This window comes from Heloderma suspectum, chromosome 4, assembly GCF_057233095.1.
Source record: "Heloderma suspectum isolate Gila_16-S chromosome 4, 16-S_ref, whole genome shotgun sequence".
In the NCBI taxonomy this organism is placed as follows: domain Eukaryota; kingdom Metazoa; phylum Chordata; class Lepidosauria; order Squamata; family Helodermatidae; genus Heloderma; species Heloderma suspectum.
This window is the reverse complement of record NC_139461.1, coordinates 175,277,944-175,294,684: the sequence shown is the minus strand read 5'-3', so window position 1 is coordinate 175,294,684 and position 16,741 is coordinate 175,277,944. Positions and strand designations below refer to the sequence as shown.

At 41.3% G+C, this 16,741-nt stretch overlaps 1 protein-coding gene across 14 annotated transcripts in view; it reads right to left on the bottom strand.

Annotated features, from left to right (window-relative positions):
- SWT1 (SWT1 RNA endoribonuclease homolog) overlaps positions 1-16,741 on the bottom strand; it is a 60,223-nt gene that overhangs the window by 14,981 nt on the left and 28,501 nt on the right. For 10 of the 14 annotated variants that reach the window (XM_084851377.1, XM_084851381.1, XM_084851378.1 and 7 more), the window contains exons 8-14: positions 14,554-14,742; positions 11,819-11,912; positions 10,869-11,017; positions 9,650-9,792; positions 7,258-7,396; positions 6,660-6,805; positions 1,478-1,686 (exon numbers count right to left, since the gene is read on the bottom strand). In XM_084851377.1, coding sequence (XP_084707503.1) covers positions 1,478-1,686; positions 6,660-6,805; positions 7,258-7,396; positions 9,650-9,792; positions 10,869-11,017; positions 11,819-11,912; positions 14,554-14,742 — 1,069 coding nt within the window. Of the gene's footprint in view, positions 1-1,477; positions 1,687-6,040; positions 6,184-6,659; positions 6,806-7,257; positions 7,397-9,649; positions 9,793-10,868; positions 11,018-11,818; positions 11,913-14,553; positions 14,743-16,741 lie in introns of those variants that run through there. The other 4 variants (XR_014790421.1, XR_014790422.1, XR_014790423.1 and 1 more) reach the window with 2 other exon arrangements.

Genomic DNA, 16,741 nt, shown 5'->3' with positions numbered 1-16,741 from the left:
AACAAAAGCTCTACTACATGTACACAAGTCCTTGTTTTACAGGGGGTCACTAGACCACAGGCATTCTGTCTGCTCCCATATCTCATGTACATTCTTCAGTTCATACTGAACAGATGTATTACTGCACAAGTAGTCACAGTAAGACTATTTCTTCAGCAAGACACACAATCTTTTGCATTAGGTGGCCAGCACTCCAGATGTTTAAAAAAATTATTGTGTTTCCAAATTTGCTTTTAGTATTTACCCTTAAAACCAGAAATGAGAAATCTGTGCATTGTCGACTCCTACTTTACAGCAATTGCACTTTCTTTGCCATCAAACCTCACGGAGCCCCCGACTTCACACATTATGTTTTTATATTTTTGCTATGGACTTGTTCACGCACAAACGGTCACCACTCATGGACTGTATCATTAAATATTAACATGCAGGTATCAATAAGCCATCCCAGATTAATCACTACAGGCAGACCTTTCAAATCATCTCATATCACCTCAAAATAGAATGGTTTTCAGTGGATTCAATTCAAACATTCAGGGGCCAGTCACCAAGTGGTATACATGCACATCTGAAATAACACCACCCTTTTTTTTTTTTGTAACATTGAAATGAAACATGTAAAGTGTGAACACAATAAACTCAGGTTTGGAGACATATACACTCAGCAGGAAACCAGAGTTGGCAGCAGATCCCTGGCAGGCGCATCCTCAAGGATATACCCAGATTTGTCACTCCATGACGTGTGAAACGGATCCATTAGACTTGGAGAGTGCGGAAGGTTGGGCGAAATGATGGGAAGCAAAACATTTGAACCAGTACTTAGGAAGGGGGTTGTAAATGGCTTAAATCTCAAGATTTTAAAATGCCTTGGCCTTACACAAGACAGCCCTCAGTCTGTTGGTGGTAATACTAGATGCTTAAGTGCATGGCACTTTACTGAATCAAACAGGCAAAAGAGAAGCAGGTTCCACCCCTGAAGAGCTTACAGTTAATGTTCAGCAGTAGTGAGATGTAGCAAAAGGGCAAGATGTGAGTATGTTGCTGTACATCCATGTCTACCACTAATAAGCAAGTCTTATATAGAAAGTAGAAGTGGTTAAGACGCTGAACTGCAGACTGGAAGGTCGGCAGGACAGCAGTTCGAGACTCGAGTGCTGCGTGACCGAGTGAGCTCCCGTCTTCAGTCCCAGCTTCTGCCAACCTAGCAGTTCGAAAGCAAGAAATTGCAAGTAGATAAACAGGTACCGCCTCGGCGGGAAAGGTAACAGCGTTCCGTGCACCTCGGTGTTCGGTCATGCCGGCCACATGACCACGGAAGCATCTTCGGACAGCGCTGGCTCTTCGGCTTAGAAACGGGGATGAGCACCGCACCCTAGAGTCGGACACGACTGGTTGAGGACACCTTTACCTTTATTTTTTTAGAAAACGCAAGAAAAGGTTGATTTGGAGAATGAAAATTTCTTTCAGCATTTATTACCTGAATAGGTTTATTGTGTTCCAGACACTTTCAAGGACAGACCAGATGTCCATATGCCGGTTTCCTTGGGCTGAAGGCTTTGGTGACAGTGACTTCTCCCTTGCCTGAGTGTGTTCGGTCAAAGTCACAGCTTCCATTTTTTCACATGCAGTACTTCCTGAAGTAGATTTGAAGGTATCTGAAGAATTTGGTCCAATATCTGACTGAATCTTATGAAAATATAACAATCAAACAGTAAATGTATTGGGTCTAATGTATTAAAGCCAAAAGCTACCAGATATTTGAAAGAATGCCACATAAAAAAGATTACCAAAACAACTTTAATGGCAGGGGTACAAAGCCAAGACTCCCCCTACACACACAAAATATTTAATTAAATGTCAACTAATTCATTTAAGGCACTTATATATCACTCTTCATAAATATTTTTATATACCAGCCTTCATAAATATTTATCTCAGGGCAATTTACAATGCAATTTAAAATCAAACACACTGGCCCTGTTCAGACATCATGCTAAGCCATGATGGTTAGGAGTTTTGAGCTAACCGTGTTGGCTTAGCATGATGTTTGAGCAGGTGTCTGTCCCAACCATGGTGGTTTATTAACCACGGACTAACCATGTTCACTATCCACTTGTTGCAAGATGGTTAGTGGGCTCTACCATGGCTTAGTGTGATGTCTGAACAGCTTCCGTGGTTAAGTGAGAGCTGCGTAGAGCTCCACCAGAAGAGCAGCCAAAGAAGGAGTAGCTGCTGAGCACCAACATGGCTGACAGCACCAAGCATCAAAATGGCCAACAGTGCAAAGGCCGCTGGGATGCATGGCCACCCATCTGGAGGACTGCGGGTTCCTGCAGGAGGGAGGGTGGTTAGAGAATGGTAGTCTAACCATGTTGCTGAACATGGTTACCTGCATATGTGGCAATAGCACTCGCAATGGTTAGCAGTAACCATCATGCACATAGTTAGCCTAACCACCCTTCCACAATGTGCGTCTGAACAGGGCCAATAAAATGTACAGTGAAACAATCAAAATCAGTCAAACAAAACCACAGTTAAATAAAATAACTAGACAAAACAGCAAAGTAAGCAACTTCATTTTTAAATACTGGAAATAACTAACTGAAAATGCCTGAGTGAATAAAAATGTCTTAACCTCATGCCCATAAAAATAGACAAGCAAGTGTCAGGCACACTTCTTTGGAGATGGTATTTCACAACTGGGGTGTCACAGATAAAAAGGCCCTGTCCTTTGTAGCTGTTAGCCTGATCTCTGACAGTGGCAGCACTCTAAAAAGAGCCTCAATGGAAGATTTCCATGTTCAGTCAGGCTGATATGAGGTGGTCCTTAAGGTACCTGGATCTCAAATTGTGAGCCATTCCAGTTACAATTCTGGCTGCTGAACTATAATCTAATTGCAGCTTCTGAACAATCTTCAAAGGAAGCCCCACATACAACACATTACAGTAGTCTAAATGGGATGTTACCAGAGCATGGATCACCATTGCCAGTCTTACATCCAAAGAGTTGTGCATTTAAAAAAAAAATAGATACAAGAGGTGAGTCTTGCAACCAAGTGTTGCAGTATGGAATGCTCCTGCCAGGATATTCCATTCCCCACCCTGACAGAGACTCAGCATTCTGTGGCCGTTGAGCATGCTCTGTCCTCACTGGGCTCTTTTAGGGCTTCCCCCCCTTTAAGGCTTTCCCCATCCCAAAGTTATTTTATACTACTACTTCTTTTCTATTTTGGTTTCCCGAGCCTACTGATACCTCCCTCTTGTGCGTGGATATCGCCTCTTCAGCTACAGAAAGATTGGTACTCAGAGAACAAGTTCACTATTAGTAGTATATGGCATGCTTTGATGTTTGATGAAGCACATATTTCTATTAGTCAAGAACCATCACAGAAGGAATAGCATAATGTTCTAAATATCACATATGCCACAAAGGTAACACATTTACACTTCGCAGGTACGCTTCAATGAAAGGTTTAAAAGGCATTTTTCAAAAGAACACACACGTCCGAGCACCTTCTTAATTTTGGGTTATCACAGCTGGTTTGGTGAGTTGACAAAGCAGCCAGCAATAAGAAAAATGTGTTAAGGGTTTTTTAAAATAAAGTATTAGGGAAACTCCCCCCAACCCTGCACACACACGCACACGCACACACACCCCTACCTGTGGGAAAGAGAAGCAGCTCGAGCAAGCACTACAGGAATTTGAAATGGGCAACAAAACACAACCACATGCAGACTTGAAGTATCCTAACCAAAAAAGTATCCAAGAGCATCACAGGTGTCTGTTGCATCAGTGCACTAGATGTGGCCTGCTTCGGCTTTGTGTGTGCTCCCTCTAGCTGATTCAAGGGGTGGCAAAGCAGAGTTGCCTAGAGATAGCAGCAGCTGATGCCCAGAAGGAGGTCACAGCTAGCTGCTCCCCCTTTCTGATTCATTTAGAACAGGAGTAGGGAATGTGTGGCCCTCTGGATGTTGGCTGATTGCAACTATGGACGTACAGAATTTCATTAATGTTTGCAAATCACAAGAACATGCCATGACCACAACCCTGAACACAAATGGGAGCAGAAGAGCACGTTCTTTGAAAATGCTCGCAAATTCTGGAACTTGCATTCATGCTCAAAAGCATGTGAATTTTTACACTTTACACGGGGGGGCAGGGAGTGTGCATTTGGGGTGCGCTCTTTTGAAAATGTGAATTGTGCCCCTTCAAAATGTGCACTTTTCGCATTCAACCGAAATGAGAAAAGCATGGTGTCAAGAATGACGGCCTGTTTTCTATCAGGAGATTAGGCCATGTTGTCCTGTCTAATGTAACCACCTGAGATTATATGTTATCTAGAGCAGTGATCTCCAAAGTGGGGTATGCAAGACGATCCACTGGGGTGTGCAAGCTGCCTCCCGCTGCTCCTATGAGAGCTGGCAGCGTGGGTGAAGGAAAGCAAGGAGATTAACCCTTCCCACTCTCCTTCGCAGAATGAAGCCAAGAAGGAAGCGGGCACTTTCCTCTCAGCTTCTACCCTGCCAAAGGAGAACGGGAAGGGTTAACTGCCCAGGAGGAAGTTAAGCCTTTCCACAATCCTTTGGCAGATTGAAGCCATGAAGAAAGCCTGAGAAGAAAGCGCCTGCTTTCCTCTCAGCTGCCACCCTGCCCAAGGAGAGCGGGAAGAAGATCAACCTTTCCCACTCTCCTTTTGAAGACGAGAAGGAAGCAGGCACTTCCCTCTCAGCTGCCATCCTGCCAGAGGGGAGTGGGAAGGGTTAACAGGCCAGGTGGGACTCCAGGCCAAGCACGCCTTTCTCCTCCTTGCAAGTTGACAGTGGTGCCCTCGCTTGATCGTGGGTGTATAGCAATGACCTGCACAGTTAAGTGGATTTACAGATTATATTAATAATAATTGTTTAAGTGAGAGCAAAAAGGGGGGTTGTACCATTAATAAAATAAACAATTTTTAAAAAAATATTGTTTCTTTCATCTTTATCTCATCATTGTGTTTAATTTTTATTTTTTGTGTATGTTTTATAATGTACATAATATATTAGTACAGTAGCACATGTATATAATTTATAAATATACATACATTGGGGGTGCATGCTCAACATTTTTCAACTGATAGGGGTGCGCGATCAAAAAAGTTTGGAGACCACTGATCTAGAGGCTCCTCGGCCCTTCGCTCAAGGCCAGGCACAGTCCCTGCTAATTGGGAAGTGCTAACAGCTGGAGTTGGTGGGGAGTTCCAGCCTCTTGGAGGCAAGGGCGGTCCACCCAGGGGCCAAGCCAGTGACTGGCTAAAGGGAAATCTGCCCTGGGTTGCCAGGGCTGGGCTTTAAAAGAGGGCCAAGGTAGAGGCATGGGGTCTCCCCTTCGTCCTGGTGGTCCTGGACCTGCAGACGGCTGGTTGCTATCTGGGGAGACTCATACTTGGGTATGGTAAGGATAAGCCAGGTAGCTTTATTATTTTGCTTGGATGCGTGTTCATAAAGCTCTCTGTATATGTTTAAGTAATTTGGCTGGTACCCTTTTGTCCAATTTGCTACTTCCATTCTTCCTTTCCCCTCTACCCCTTTATTTTTATCTTAATAAACCTTTATCCAACCTTTAGTTGGTATGATTTCTCTGCATAACCTCAATGCTAATTTCAGTGCCTCTTGGCTTAGGAGGGTGGCTACTGGGTATTTTGAGGGACTGGAAGGCCAGGTTTGACCAGTCCTATTTTGCAGAAGAGCTGGAATTGGTTCCGGAGCAGTCCTACCTCGCAGGAAGGTTGGAGCTGGTTCCGGCGGATCCTTCACACACAGAAATGAGACAAGCTGAGCTCCCAATTGGTGTTTGGAGAATCTGGGCAATTGCAAAAATAGCTTGTTCGCCTGTCCCTAACCATAACTCTCACCAGTCCTAGCCAGCATGGCCAAAGATGAGGAACCTAGGAAGCTGCCTTATACTGAGTCAGACCCTGGGTCCATCTAGCCCAGTATTCTCGACACTGACTGCCAGCAAAGGCTCTCCATGGTTTCAGGCAGGATTCTTTCTTTGCCCTACCTGGAGAAGCTGGGGATCGAACCTGGGACCTTCTGAATGCAAAGCAGGTGCATTTGAGTAGCAATCCAACAACATCTAGAGGGCGACACGTTCCCCATCCCTGATGTAGATGACATTTCAGAGGACCCAACTGCAACCAAGACCTGAGGAGTTATTTTATTTATTTTAGAAAAGGTTTGTCGCACATTTCCTTGTAAATACATGTGCCTTACAATAAAAACAATGTGATAAATAATAAACACAATCATAAGAAACGAAGCAGCTCTTCCTCCCTGTGCCCCTGACTTTGAACTCCCAAGACTATGAATCCAGACAGTGGCTGCATCTACGACCCTAGAGCAAGCTCTCCCATCGCCTCAATTTTCCTGCTAGCGAAGGACGCGCCAACATAAAGCAATGAAGATTTTGTCCAAGAGTTAAATCTGCAATTGTTTTTGGCCTTCTATTGCACAGATGAGACTGAAAGTGTAACACTTTAGTTACTATTAAAAAAAAAGTTTCAGACACAAGTAGATTTTTACCCTGAATGAGGATAAATTAGCATAAGCAATATTGCAACCAGGATCTCTATGCATGCACATAGAAGGTACTATGTCTGTCAAATCTTGGCACCTCTTACCTTCTCAAGAGTCTCAAGCAGTTTATTCATCTGAGCTAAGGCCTGTGGAAGGGCACCATCATAGTTGGATCTTGAGCTGAATGTCTCCAATAGCGTCTTGGATTCCTGAAGCACTACCTTCACTGTTGAGTGTTTAATTCTTTTAGCTGAGGGAGGGAGGGAGAAGATGGAATAGCAACACAAATGCTGATAACATGAGCAGCTTGGGAGGAAGAGCAGCACACAAATGTGATAAACATACACCATACATTAGACATTATAATTGGATATTATAATTTTTATAAGCCATTATTAGACAATGTAAAGTGTGTAAGATTTTCCCAAGTGAATGACTATGGTCACTAAAGTAGGCTTTCCTCACCAAAAGTGCAGGAATGCCTATAGTACCAGCTTGAAACTGGGTTAATTTTTATTGCTTCTGCCAAGGAATCCTGGGAGATTTTGGTATTTTAGGCGTACTTGGGATTGTTAGGGACTCATAGCCCCATCATAATTCTGAACATTCCTTGTAGGAACCATGACAATCAAACACATTTTGGTTCAGGTTTTTAACTTTAAATACAAAGTAATTTCAAGAGTGAATGCAAATGTTTCTGACCTTTACAAAGATGTGCGTATAGATATTCAATGGTTGATAAAAAGCTTCTTGATATAATCATCCCAAAAACAGCCATCCAGTGTTTTTTATAACATTCAAACACATTTGCTAATGTCCATGGAGGTTTATGATACACTACCTAGAAAAAAACACACACTACATGTTCACCTCTCCTCTGGGTAATGTAGTAGTCAGATTTCCATTCATTGAAGCAGGAATTATGTGTCAAACGCTGTTCCTAAGGTACCAACAATTATCTTCTCCCCACCCCAGCCCCTGCCCCAAAAGGTTTGTGTATGAAAGTGATACACATCTGGTTTAGAGTCGGCTTAGTTGGCAATGCTCCTTTAGTCTCCTGCCTAATCACACATTTTCCTCTTCTCCTAACACAGATGACATCATTGGGACCTGATGATACCAATTCAAGAGTCTTTTGGAAGTAGCTACTTTGTAACATCCCATAATCCCAGTTATGTGGATTCTTGAGAGGGTTAAGAAAATGGTCAACATTTGCACAGCACTTGTATTGTGTAGCATTATGAAATGCATTGATCTGAAATTACAAACAGAAGATAGAAACATCACACAGCCAGAGCTGTCTGTGTGCCTCCATACCATGGCATCACAGAAAAAGCACAAAACGTGGCACTAGGTGCACAATTCAGCTTCCTGAGATTCTCAGCTTCCATGTAAGGCTACTGTATGGCTGCCCATCCCCCTGCCCTCAGCCATCCCTTCTGACCTGACACACTGTAGGAGGCATCTCAGATGCATAGGCATTGCTCTAATCAAATGACACCTCTTGGGGCCATCACTGCTTCATTGCAGCATTTGTTTGAGGGGGCAGCAAACAGTCACCAGGCGGAGCAGATCACTGGCTAGGTGTTGTAGGACAGAGCTGTAGTGTGTTGTGTAGCCTACCCTAGACCCCCTAAGCTAGCCTGCTGCCATCAGGTGCAATGGAGGACACTATCTCATCACCAGTGTTGAAGTACATTTCAACTGCATGTCTAGTTGGCTTCTGTACATGGAACGTGTGTGTGTGTGGTGGTGGTGGTGGTGGGGAGTTGCTATCTTGTCCTTTGACTCTGGCAGCAAAACATCTTGGGCTGGCTTCAGAGCTGGCCCTCCCACAAGGTGGAGTAAAGCTGGGTGGTCATGCCCAGACCTCTTCTCCTCTGCCTCAGGCAGCACGAGAGCTTGTGCTGCTTCTGGTTGGCTGTGTACATATGTCTAATTTTTATATCTATATCTATATATGATAGAAAGACTAACAACAGAATATTAAAATCTATATATTTAAGCTAAACGTTTCAGCTTCTGCCCTCATCAGTAACTGTGCTGTTAACTTGGTATCAGGAGTGGCTGTTTGGAATGCCTGGAGATGAAAGTTCCTTAGGAGAAAAAAACAGAGGTATGATTGGCATAATGCCTACGAATTGTCTACAGATTAAGGCCATTGCGGCTAAGAGTTCTCAGTCTATAGATCCAGACATTTTCCCTCTTGTCAAGCATGTCATTGTCTTTTGTTTGTTCTGTTGGAAGCAACTGTAAATCCGAAAGACTATGTGAAGTTGAGTTGAAATGTCTTGCAACAGGCTGCTACAGTTTTTTTTTATAAGAATCGCAGATTTGTGGTTATGGAATCTTGTTCTTATGTCTGCTGTAATTTTCCCTGCATATTGCATACAACATCCATTTTTAAAATATTCAGTTAAATAACCCACATGAGAAGAAGTGCATATTAACAATTGCCTAATGCAATAAGTTTTGTTAGTAACTGTTCTCCTGAAAGAAGTGGTTTCTTGGAGGTAACTGCAGGTAATGCAATGCGTTGATTTACAATGGTATATGATCCTGGGTTGCAAGTACCTTGTTTAAGTGCAGCCTTAACTAACAATTTACGCAGATTGGGTGGTTTTTCTGAATGCAATGCATGGTGGAGAATTAATGGCTCCATTAAACGAGCACAATAAGATATAATAGGGTAACTATCTTTAATTATCTTGTGATAATTAGGGCCAGCAGGATGGTAGTCCACAACAAATGGAATGTGATTTTCTTTTGAAGAATTAGCCTTTCCATCACAAAGAAGGATATCCCTGGATATTACTGATGCTCTGTTGATGTTGTAGTCAATGATGTGACTAGGATATCCGCATAGTTGAAGATATTCTTTAAGTTCGTTACATCTTCTTGAGAAGTTTTCTTTGTTATTACAAATGCGTTTTATCCTAAGAACCAAACTATATATAATACTGTATACATACATACACACACACACACACACACAGGCATGTACTGTGATAACATTTTTTTCAAATGTTTCTTGGCAATCAGGAGAACTAGAAACTTTAAATTGAAGTAGAATTTCTGTCACTATTATAATCACCTCTATCCACAGGTCTCCATATGCAATCTTCAATTCTGTTTCCAATATAGAAGATAAAACTTCTCCCAAGCTTTTTTGTGACTCAAGAATAATTCGTGAAAGAGGCTCTGAGGAATTCTCCTCAGTATTCTTGGACCCTGCATCTGTTAAGCAAGCACAATGGATATTAACTCCTTGTTTACCTGAAGTTAAGAAAGATCAGGTAAGAACATGAACAGTTAATAGGCTTTGTTTAAAACTACATCGCCTGTACTTGGCCTCAAAGGTTCTCTCTTTCCTATATTAGGAATTGCTTCAGTATGTAGGGGTTTATACACTCTCTAACATGTTGCCGACGCCTGCTACAGTGAGGCGATAGGACCTGAACTGGCTGGGATTGACCCCAAAAAGCAGCTTAACAGCACTGTCTGTGGAGCAAGTAGGAGGAATCGCCCATCTCAGGATAACCTCCTCCAGTGAAGGAGAAGGCTCTGTTCTAATTCCCAAGCACAGCAGCTCTACTTCAGTTGCAATCGCATAGTTAAACTTACTGCTCATTAAGCTGATCCATAGAGTGTAGAGCACACTGAGTCCAACTTCTTCAGGACCAGAACTCACTACCTTTTAAACTATCTCTGAGGCCTACCCTATTTTCTATTGAAAGGTCCTTCAGAAGGAGATTCCCCAATTGTCCTTAAGAGTTTCATTGATATCAAAACCTAAACCATGTTTTCATCCAACATGTATGTATTGCTGCTTTCTCCACCTTTTAACCAGCCTAGTAAACAACTTTGCTCCCTATTCGTTGCAGTGATGTTCTCTGTAACTGAGAACTGCAATCATATCCTCCTTTAATCCTGGAAAAAACATTAGGAAGCGCAGTGGATATTATGCCAACAAAGTCCAGGTTTTCAATCCTTTATATACCAATTTCAGTTAGACTTGGCTTAATATAGTTGTTACAGGAATATTAACATTATGTGAAGATTATTGGAAGCTTTCATCCTATAATTAAGATTCTCAGAGAGAAGTCAATAAAAATATTTGCAAACTACTATTTGTCAGCTTTAGGTTGCAGTCCTATACCTACTTACCTGGGAGTAAACTGCACTGAACTCAATGAATTCATTGAACCCATTAAACTCAATGGGGCTTATTCTGAATACATATGTATAGAATTGCACTGTTATTCAGCTTGTTTGGCCATTACAGTAGTCCAAATACACCAAGAAAAGCTAACCTTTTTCTGATTGTGACTGGTCATGGGAATTGTCTTGGCTTATAACTACAGTCTCTGGAGTCAGCTTCTGGAGTGCAGTAACCAAGTCTGCTTTACTAAATGCCTTTACTGCACTCACCAGGGCTTTGTTGCACAAGTTTTTATCATCCCTGTGAAAAGAGAGTTGCGTTAATTTTGCATTCCTGAGGTAGTAAAGAGACCAGAATTGTTATGCAAAGGGGACCCTGTGGCAAAGGGGACCCAATGGGTAAAAGTCCTACATAAGTCCTACTTAGAATAAACACACTGAAATGAATGGTCACATTCATTTTAATGGGTTTACTCTGAGTAGAACTTATGGTGGATTTTACCCAATGTCTGATCTGATGAATTTATCTCTGTTTGAAGCCATTTGAAAAACAGAATCTCCACAAAACTAGCATGAGCTGCAGTTATAGCAAAAATCTGTTTTCCAGAGATACACTTTTGTTTGCACTCTATCAGAGAGAGATGGCTTTGCAGAAAGAAGCCATCTACTTAGTTCAGATTCCACAGAATGCCTTCATGAACAGCCATAATATATAGCCAGGCTCTGTTCTGAACACTTTTCATTTGTATACTTGACTAGATTGCTTGTTCTTTGATATTACAAAAGATTGCATCAACCATTCTAAAAACAGACTGCCAACTTCTTGAATTAGTCTTGAGAAGGAGCTTCATCCTCAGTTAAGCAGTATCAGAATCCAGAACTCAATGGTTGCTGACAGTAGTGTCAAGGCCTTAAGAAGTTCAACCCAGGGCTACTGATTTAAATACTCGTAAACTATTTTTTTAAAGGCCTTTATCTGGAAAGATCCATTGAGCATTCTTTCTTTAAAAAACAACTAAGAGCTGGCACTGGGCTTTTTATCTTAACACTTAAATTTAGAACCCCACTTGGAAAGTTACTGTGCAACACACACAGAACTTACGTCAACAGCAGAACTTTAGCTTGAGGAAAGAGGTTTTGGTACTGCAGACAACACTGCAACACACGATCATCATTGTTCTCAACACTGAAACCATCTGTAAATTTAGCAAACGTGGATGAGCATGCCATGTTCTAAAATAACTTGATATTGAATTAACAGCATTTACATCTCATTCTTCAAGAAGACAAGAAAAAGACTAGCAGCTTTGAGTTCACTGGCTGTCACTTGTTTGCTTTCTAACCATAGGCAATATATTTAAGTAGGTCTGGAAATATAGGGTATGTTCAAATGACACTTCACTGCTGGGTTCTCTCTCACAGGCTTAGGCAGATCCTATGCTCCAAAATGAAAACAAAAGGATCTCCCTGGTTCATTCAGTACCTTGCCCCACATTAAGGGGAATGGAGGAGAAGCCCACAAACCTGAGTCCTACTCCCCATCTCCCCCAAGGTAAAACCCCTGGGCAAAAATGGAATGGAAACATTTTTACCACAGTCCAATGTCCATACATTGTTGCCTGGCACAGGTGTGCCTGCAGTCCTATACTGAAAGTATAGCACGAACTAAAAACCACTACAGAGTATATCTATTAGGCTGGCGGGGGGGGGGGGGGAGTCATTCTCCAAGTACCCTGTGGTAAGAATCGTCCCCAGGAGACCAGGCAGGGAAGCGCTGCTCCTAGCCACTGATGTGCCACAACTTGTAAGAAATATCTTTATGGGCTGGCAAGTTTATGTATATTTAGTTGTTTATGACATTTCTATACCACCCAATAGCCGAAGCTCTCTGAATGGTTCACAACAATTAAAACCATAAAACACAACATGATAAAATACAATATAAAAGTTGAAAATGATGGTATAAAATAAAAATAAAGACCAAAATAAAACCTAGCAGCAATGCAAAGATCTAACACTCAGTAACAGATTTAAAACAGCAGAAAGTTGCATAGTATGGATAAAAATCAATGATTTTTTATACAAAGAATCAAAACCAGATTTTTTAAAAAGCTAAATTGGATGTTTACTTTTAAAAAATGTAAATACTAAGTTTCTCATAAACATTTAAATCAGCCTTTTCTCTTGCAGATTTAAACTGACTTAAATTGCCTCAATTTAAATCAATCCACCCTGCAAGCTGATAACACTAGGACCTTTTATTAACTTTTTTGGTATGCTACGGCCTTTTGTGAACCTATTTTGCAAGGCTGTTATATATGGATGTTGTTGTTTTTTGGTTCATCCAGTACTTTCTCCATATTACCGCATGCCCAAAATGGCTTATGTAGAGAAAATAGGCATAAAAATACCCATGTAAACCAGCTAACAACTCAATCCTATCCATGTTCACTCAAACGTAAGCATCACAGTTTTCAATGGGACTTACTCCCAAGCGAGCAAGCTAAAGATTATAGCCAAAGGCACTCAGTATTTGTAAAGCCAGAAAGTTTAACATGAAAGCATTGATATTTTCCTAAGTTGGTAGAATGAAACTACTTCCACAACTCGGTTATTAAAGTTATATTACAATTGGCCTTAACATTGCTTTCAGATGTCACTTTTTGCCATTCAGAAACATGATGAGGAGAAATCTTTCTTTTTTCTGACCAGGAATACTTCTAATCTTCCTTTGTGAAACAGATCCTTGGAATCTACCATGTCAGTCTTTTAAGTCACACAGTAACCACAAATTAATTCCATTTGTGAATAAAGCTGTCAAAAATGGCTGATACCCAAAGCTATATATACATCTAAGTAACCCATGAATGTACAGAAGAATTTTTCACAGCAGCTTTTCCTTCCATCAAAGATGCAAGCCATGTTCAGTTTAAAAATTCCTTATTTTGTTGGCTATCAAAAAAGCTGCAGCAAACACCCATACACTTCTAGCTATGTCAGAATTTCTAGTGTATGCACAAAAATTTTAATGACCCACATAACACTTTATGGGGAGAGCAGTCCTACGGCCACTAGACGGTGTCTAGATGGCCACAGAATTTTTCAATTTCTGGGAACCGACTTCAGAGTCAGGACTCCGAGTTCGGTTCCCAGAAACCACGCTCCCTGCCCTCTCCCCCGCTGCCTCATAGGCAGCACAATTCTTCCTGATCGCCATGCTCATAACTGCAGTGCAGAGCGGTTGAAAAGAGGGCGTTCCCGGGGGGCGGGGAGGGGAGGACAACACGGAAGCATCGTTACGACACTTCCTATGCGTTATCTCCCCCCCTGCCCTAAACTCCCCAGCTAGATAGCCAAAATCAGCTGACTAGCTGTAAATGCAGGGCGGCTGGAGCACGGAGGAGAAGACCCCCTCCATGCTCCACCCGCCCTGTATTGAATAGTCGGACACCTCTGCGTTCAGAGGCAGCTGACTATCCTGATAGGATTGCATCCTAAAGCAAGGTAAAAGCCTCCACCAATTGAAACAGATCTAACTTGAAGAAGAGAGAGAAATAAGGAAGGCCATCCTCAATATTTTCATTTCCTGTTAGAATAATACTATAGATTTACTTTGAAGCATGTTCCATTGATTTCAATGGGATTTATTTACAAGTAAGTGTACTTTGCATTGCAGCCCAAAACTTTCAGATGAGTAAGATTTGTATAGGAATGAAAAAATATATATATTCTGTTATCCAAAAAGCCTAAGTTTTATACCTATAACGGCAGTCTCAACTTTCATGTTAACCAGGCTACAGAACAAATTCTACTAGAACACAGTTTGCCACAGCTTACCTCTTTTCTGTGAAGCAAGTTGCATGGATTGTCCCCACAACTTTGGATCTTGGTTTTTCAGGCAAACGTAGATGAAGTGAACTGCAGGGATTGCTTTTTGCCAAACATTTGCCAATATTTTCCCTCTCTTTAAGTTGTCCAGCTCTTGCAAAACCACCCAGGGAATTAAAAGCACAAATCTGCCAATACCTAAACAGGAGAAAAGTAGCAATTTTGTAATGAACTTACTGTACTTCAAAAACTGCATTGCTTTTAACTGTATTAAAAATTATTCCAACCCATATTGGGTATTCTACCAGAGACCACATGCTACACTGAGAGCTTTTTAAACAGTTTGGTTGTGGCTAGAGCATTTGGAATTTCCCACTGGAAATATACAATTCCACCAGCATGGGCATCCTGGTCCAGGATCTGGGAGCATGCCATCATGGAAAAGATTACCATCAGTTGCAGCAATCCAAAGCACAGACATATTTGGATTCTTTATACACCATATGGTTTTGTTTTGACTTGCCTGGACAACAATTCTCAAATCCCAGCCCTGACTCTACACTACCAAAGCACACTCAATTTTTGATGATTTATCATGTTGTTTGTAGAATCCACTTTGTACATCTCAACCTGCCTACATGATTACCTTTCTCCCCCTTTTTTTCTACCATTGCTCTGTGTTTCCCTCCTCCCTTCCTTGTTATTTGGTCGGTTCCTACTATTATAATTTATAGAAATAAAAAGTTAAACAAGTTGATTCAGCTCAAAACCAGCTTCCTCCTTAGAATTTTATTTTTTAAATAACTGCCATTTCCTAAATACTACAAGCTTGGTTTAATACCATTGAGGTAACTATACGAAAACAACAGGATAGGAAGATATTAGTATACTTTAGAAATATTATTGCTGTTTCCTCAGGTACAATGCATAGGTGGAGAAATCAGTATTATGCACATGATGGAAGAGAGAGGTGAACATTTTTACCCATAGTAGCACATATCTTTGTGTCAGACACCTTCTCGAAACAAGTAAAATTCTCAACTCCATATATATATTATATGTGTGTGTGTGTGTGTATTATATATATGCACATAAAATGCACTCCAATTAACAGAAAAACAAAAGTTCATTAAAACAAGGTATTGGCTAAATTTATACTGATCAATGAAGTGTGACTTCCTGTTTTCTCCACAAATGTGAAAAAAGGATAAACAATGTTCAAGATATATCACACAAACGGTACATCACAAAACCCCCATGTTTACAAAGCTAATGATCTGTATGAGGATCTCACTTTCTCATAGTTACACATATGGAAATATGACATTAGAGTTGGGATTGTCACATTATTAGCTTCCCTAACTGGGACAGTCAGTATGGAGGTGTTTAAACCTTCCCAACCAAACCAAGCTTGAATTCATTCATATATCAAGCATGTAGGTCCAAGGAAAAGGGAGGAGCTAGGATCTTGTAGACATGTGGAGACAAACATATATTAATGACCCGGTTGGCACATAACAGCAGCAAATCGCGGGTTAATTAATTAACCCACGATTTGCCACGGCATGTGCTGGTTGCGTTCCATGGCCATTCTGAATATTCAACCCCCAATTGGGCCAACTGGGGGTTGCTACATGATGTCCAAACGCAGACACTATAGTTTAATTGTGGATTAAACAACCCACAGTTAACTGAAAATTAGTAGTTAGGTTGTGGTTATTTAAGCCACAATTCAATTAACCTATAGTGTCTGTGGGGTTGGACATCACATAGCAGCCTATTCAAAAAAGGCTGCAGAACATGCCTGGAACACACATGGCCAGTTTTCACAGTCTGGTGAACTGCGGACCTTCCTACTTGTCCATCTTTCACTAGGTGGGCTAGCACTAGTGCCAATTCACTTTTTAAAATTAATTAATTACATTATATTTCTATACTGGTCAATAGCTGAAACTCTCAACCCATAGTGTTGTTGTGTGCGAACCAGGTCATAGATCTGTTTAAATTGGAAATAAACCATGGTTAATTAAGGTCGCAATCCTATGAAGATAGTCACCAGCCTCTGAACCCGGAGGCTGGCAACTATCCTATGCAGGGCAGCTGGAGCACAGAGAGGATCCCCTCCTCTGGGCTCCAGCCACCCTGCATTTTTGGCTAGATGCACGATTTCATGTGTCTAGCCAGGGATGTCAGAGTG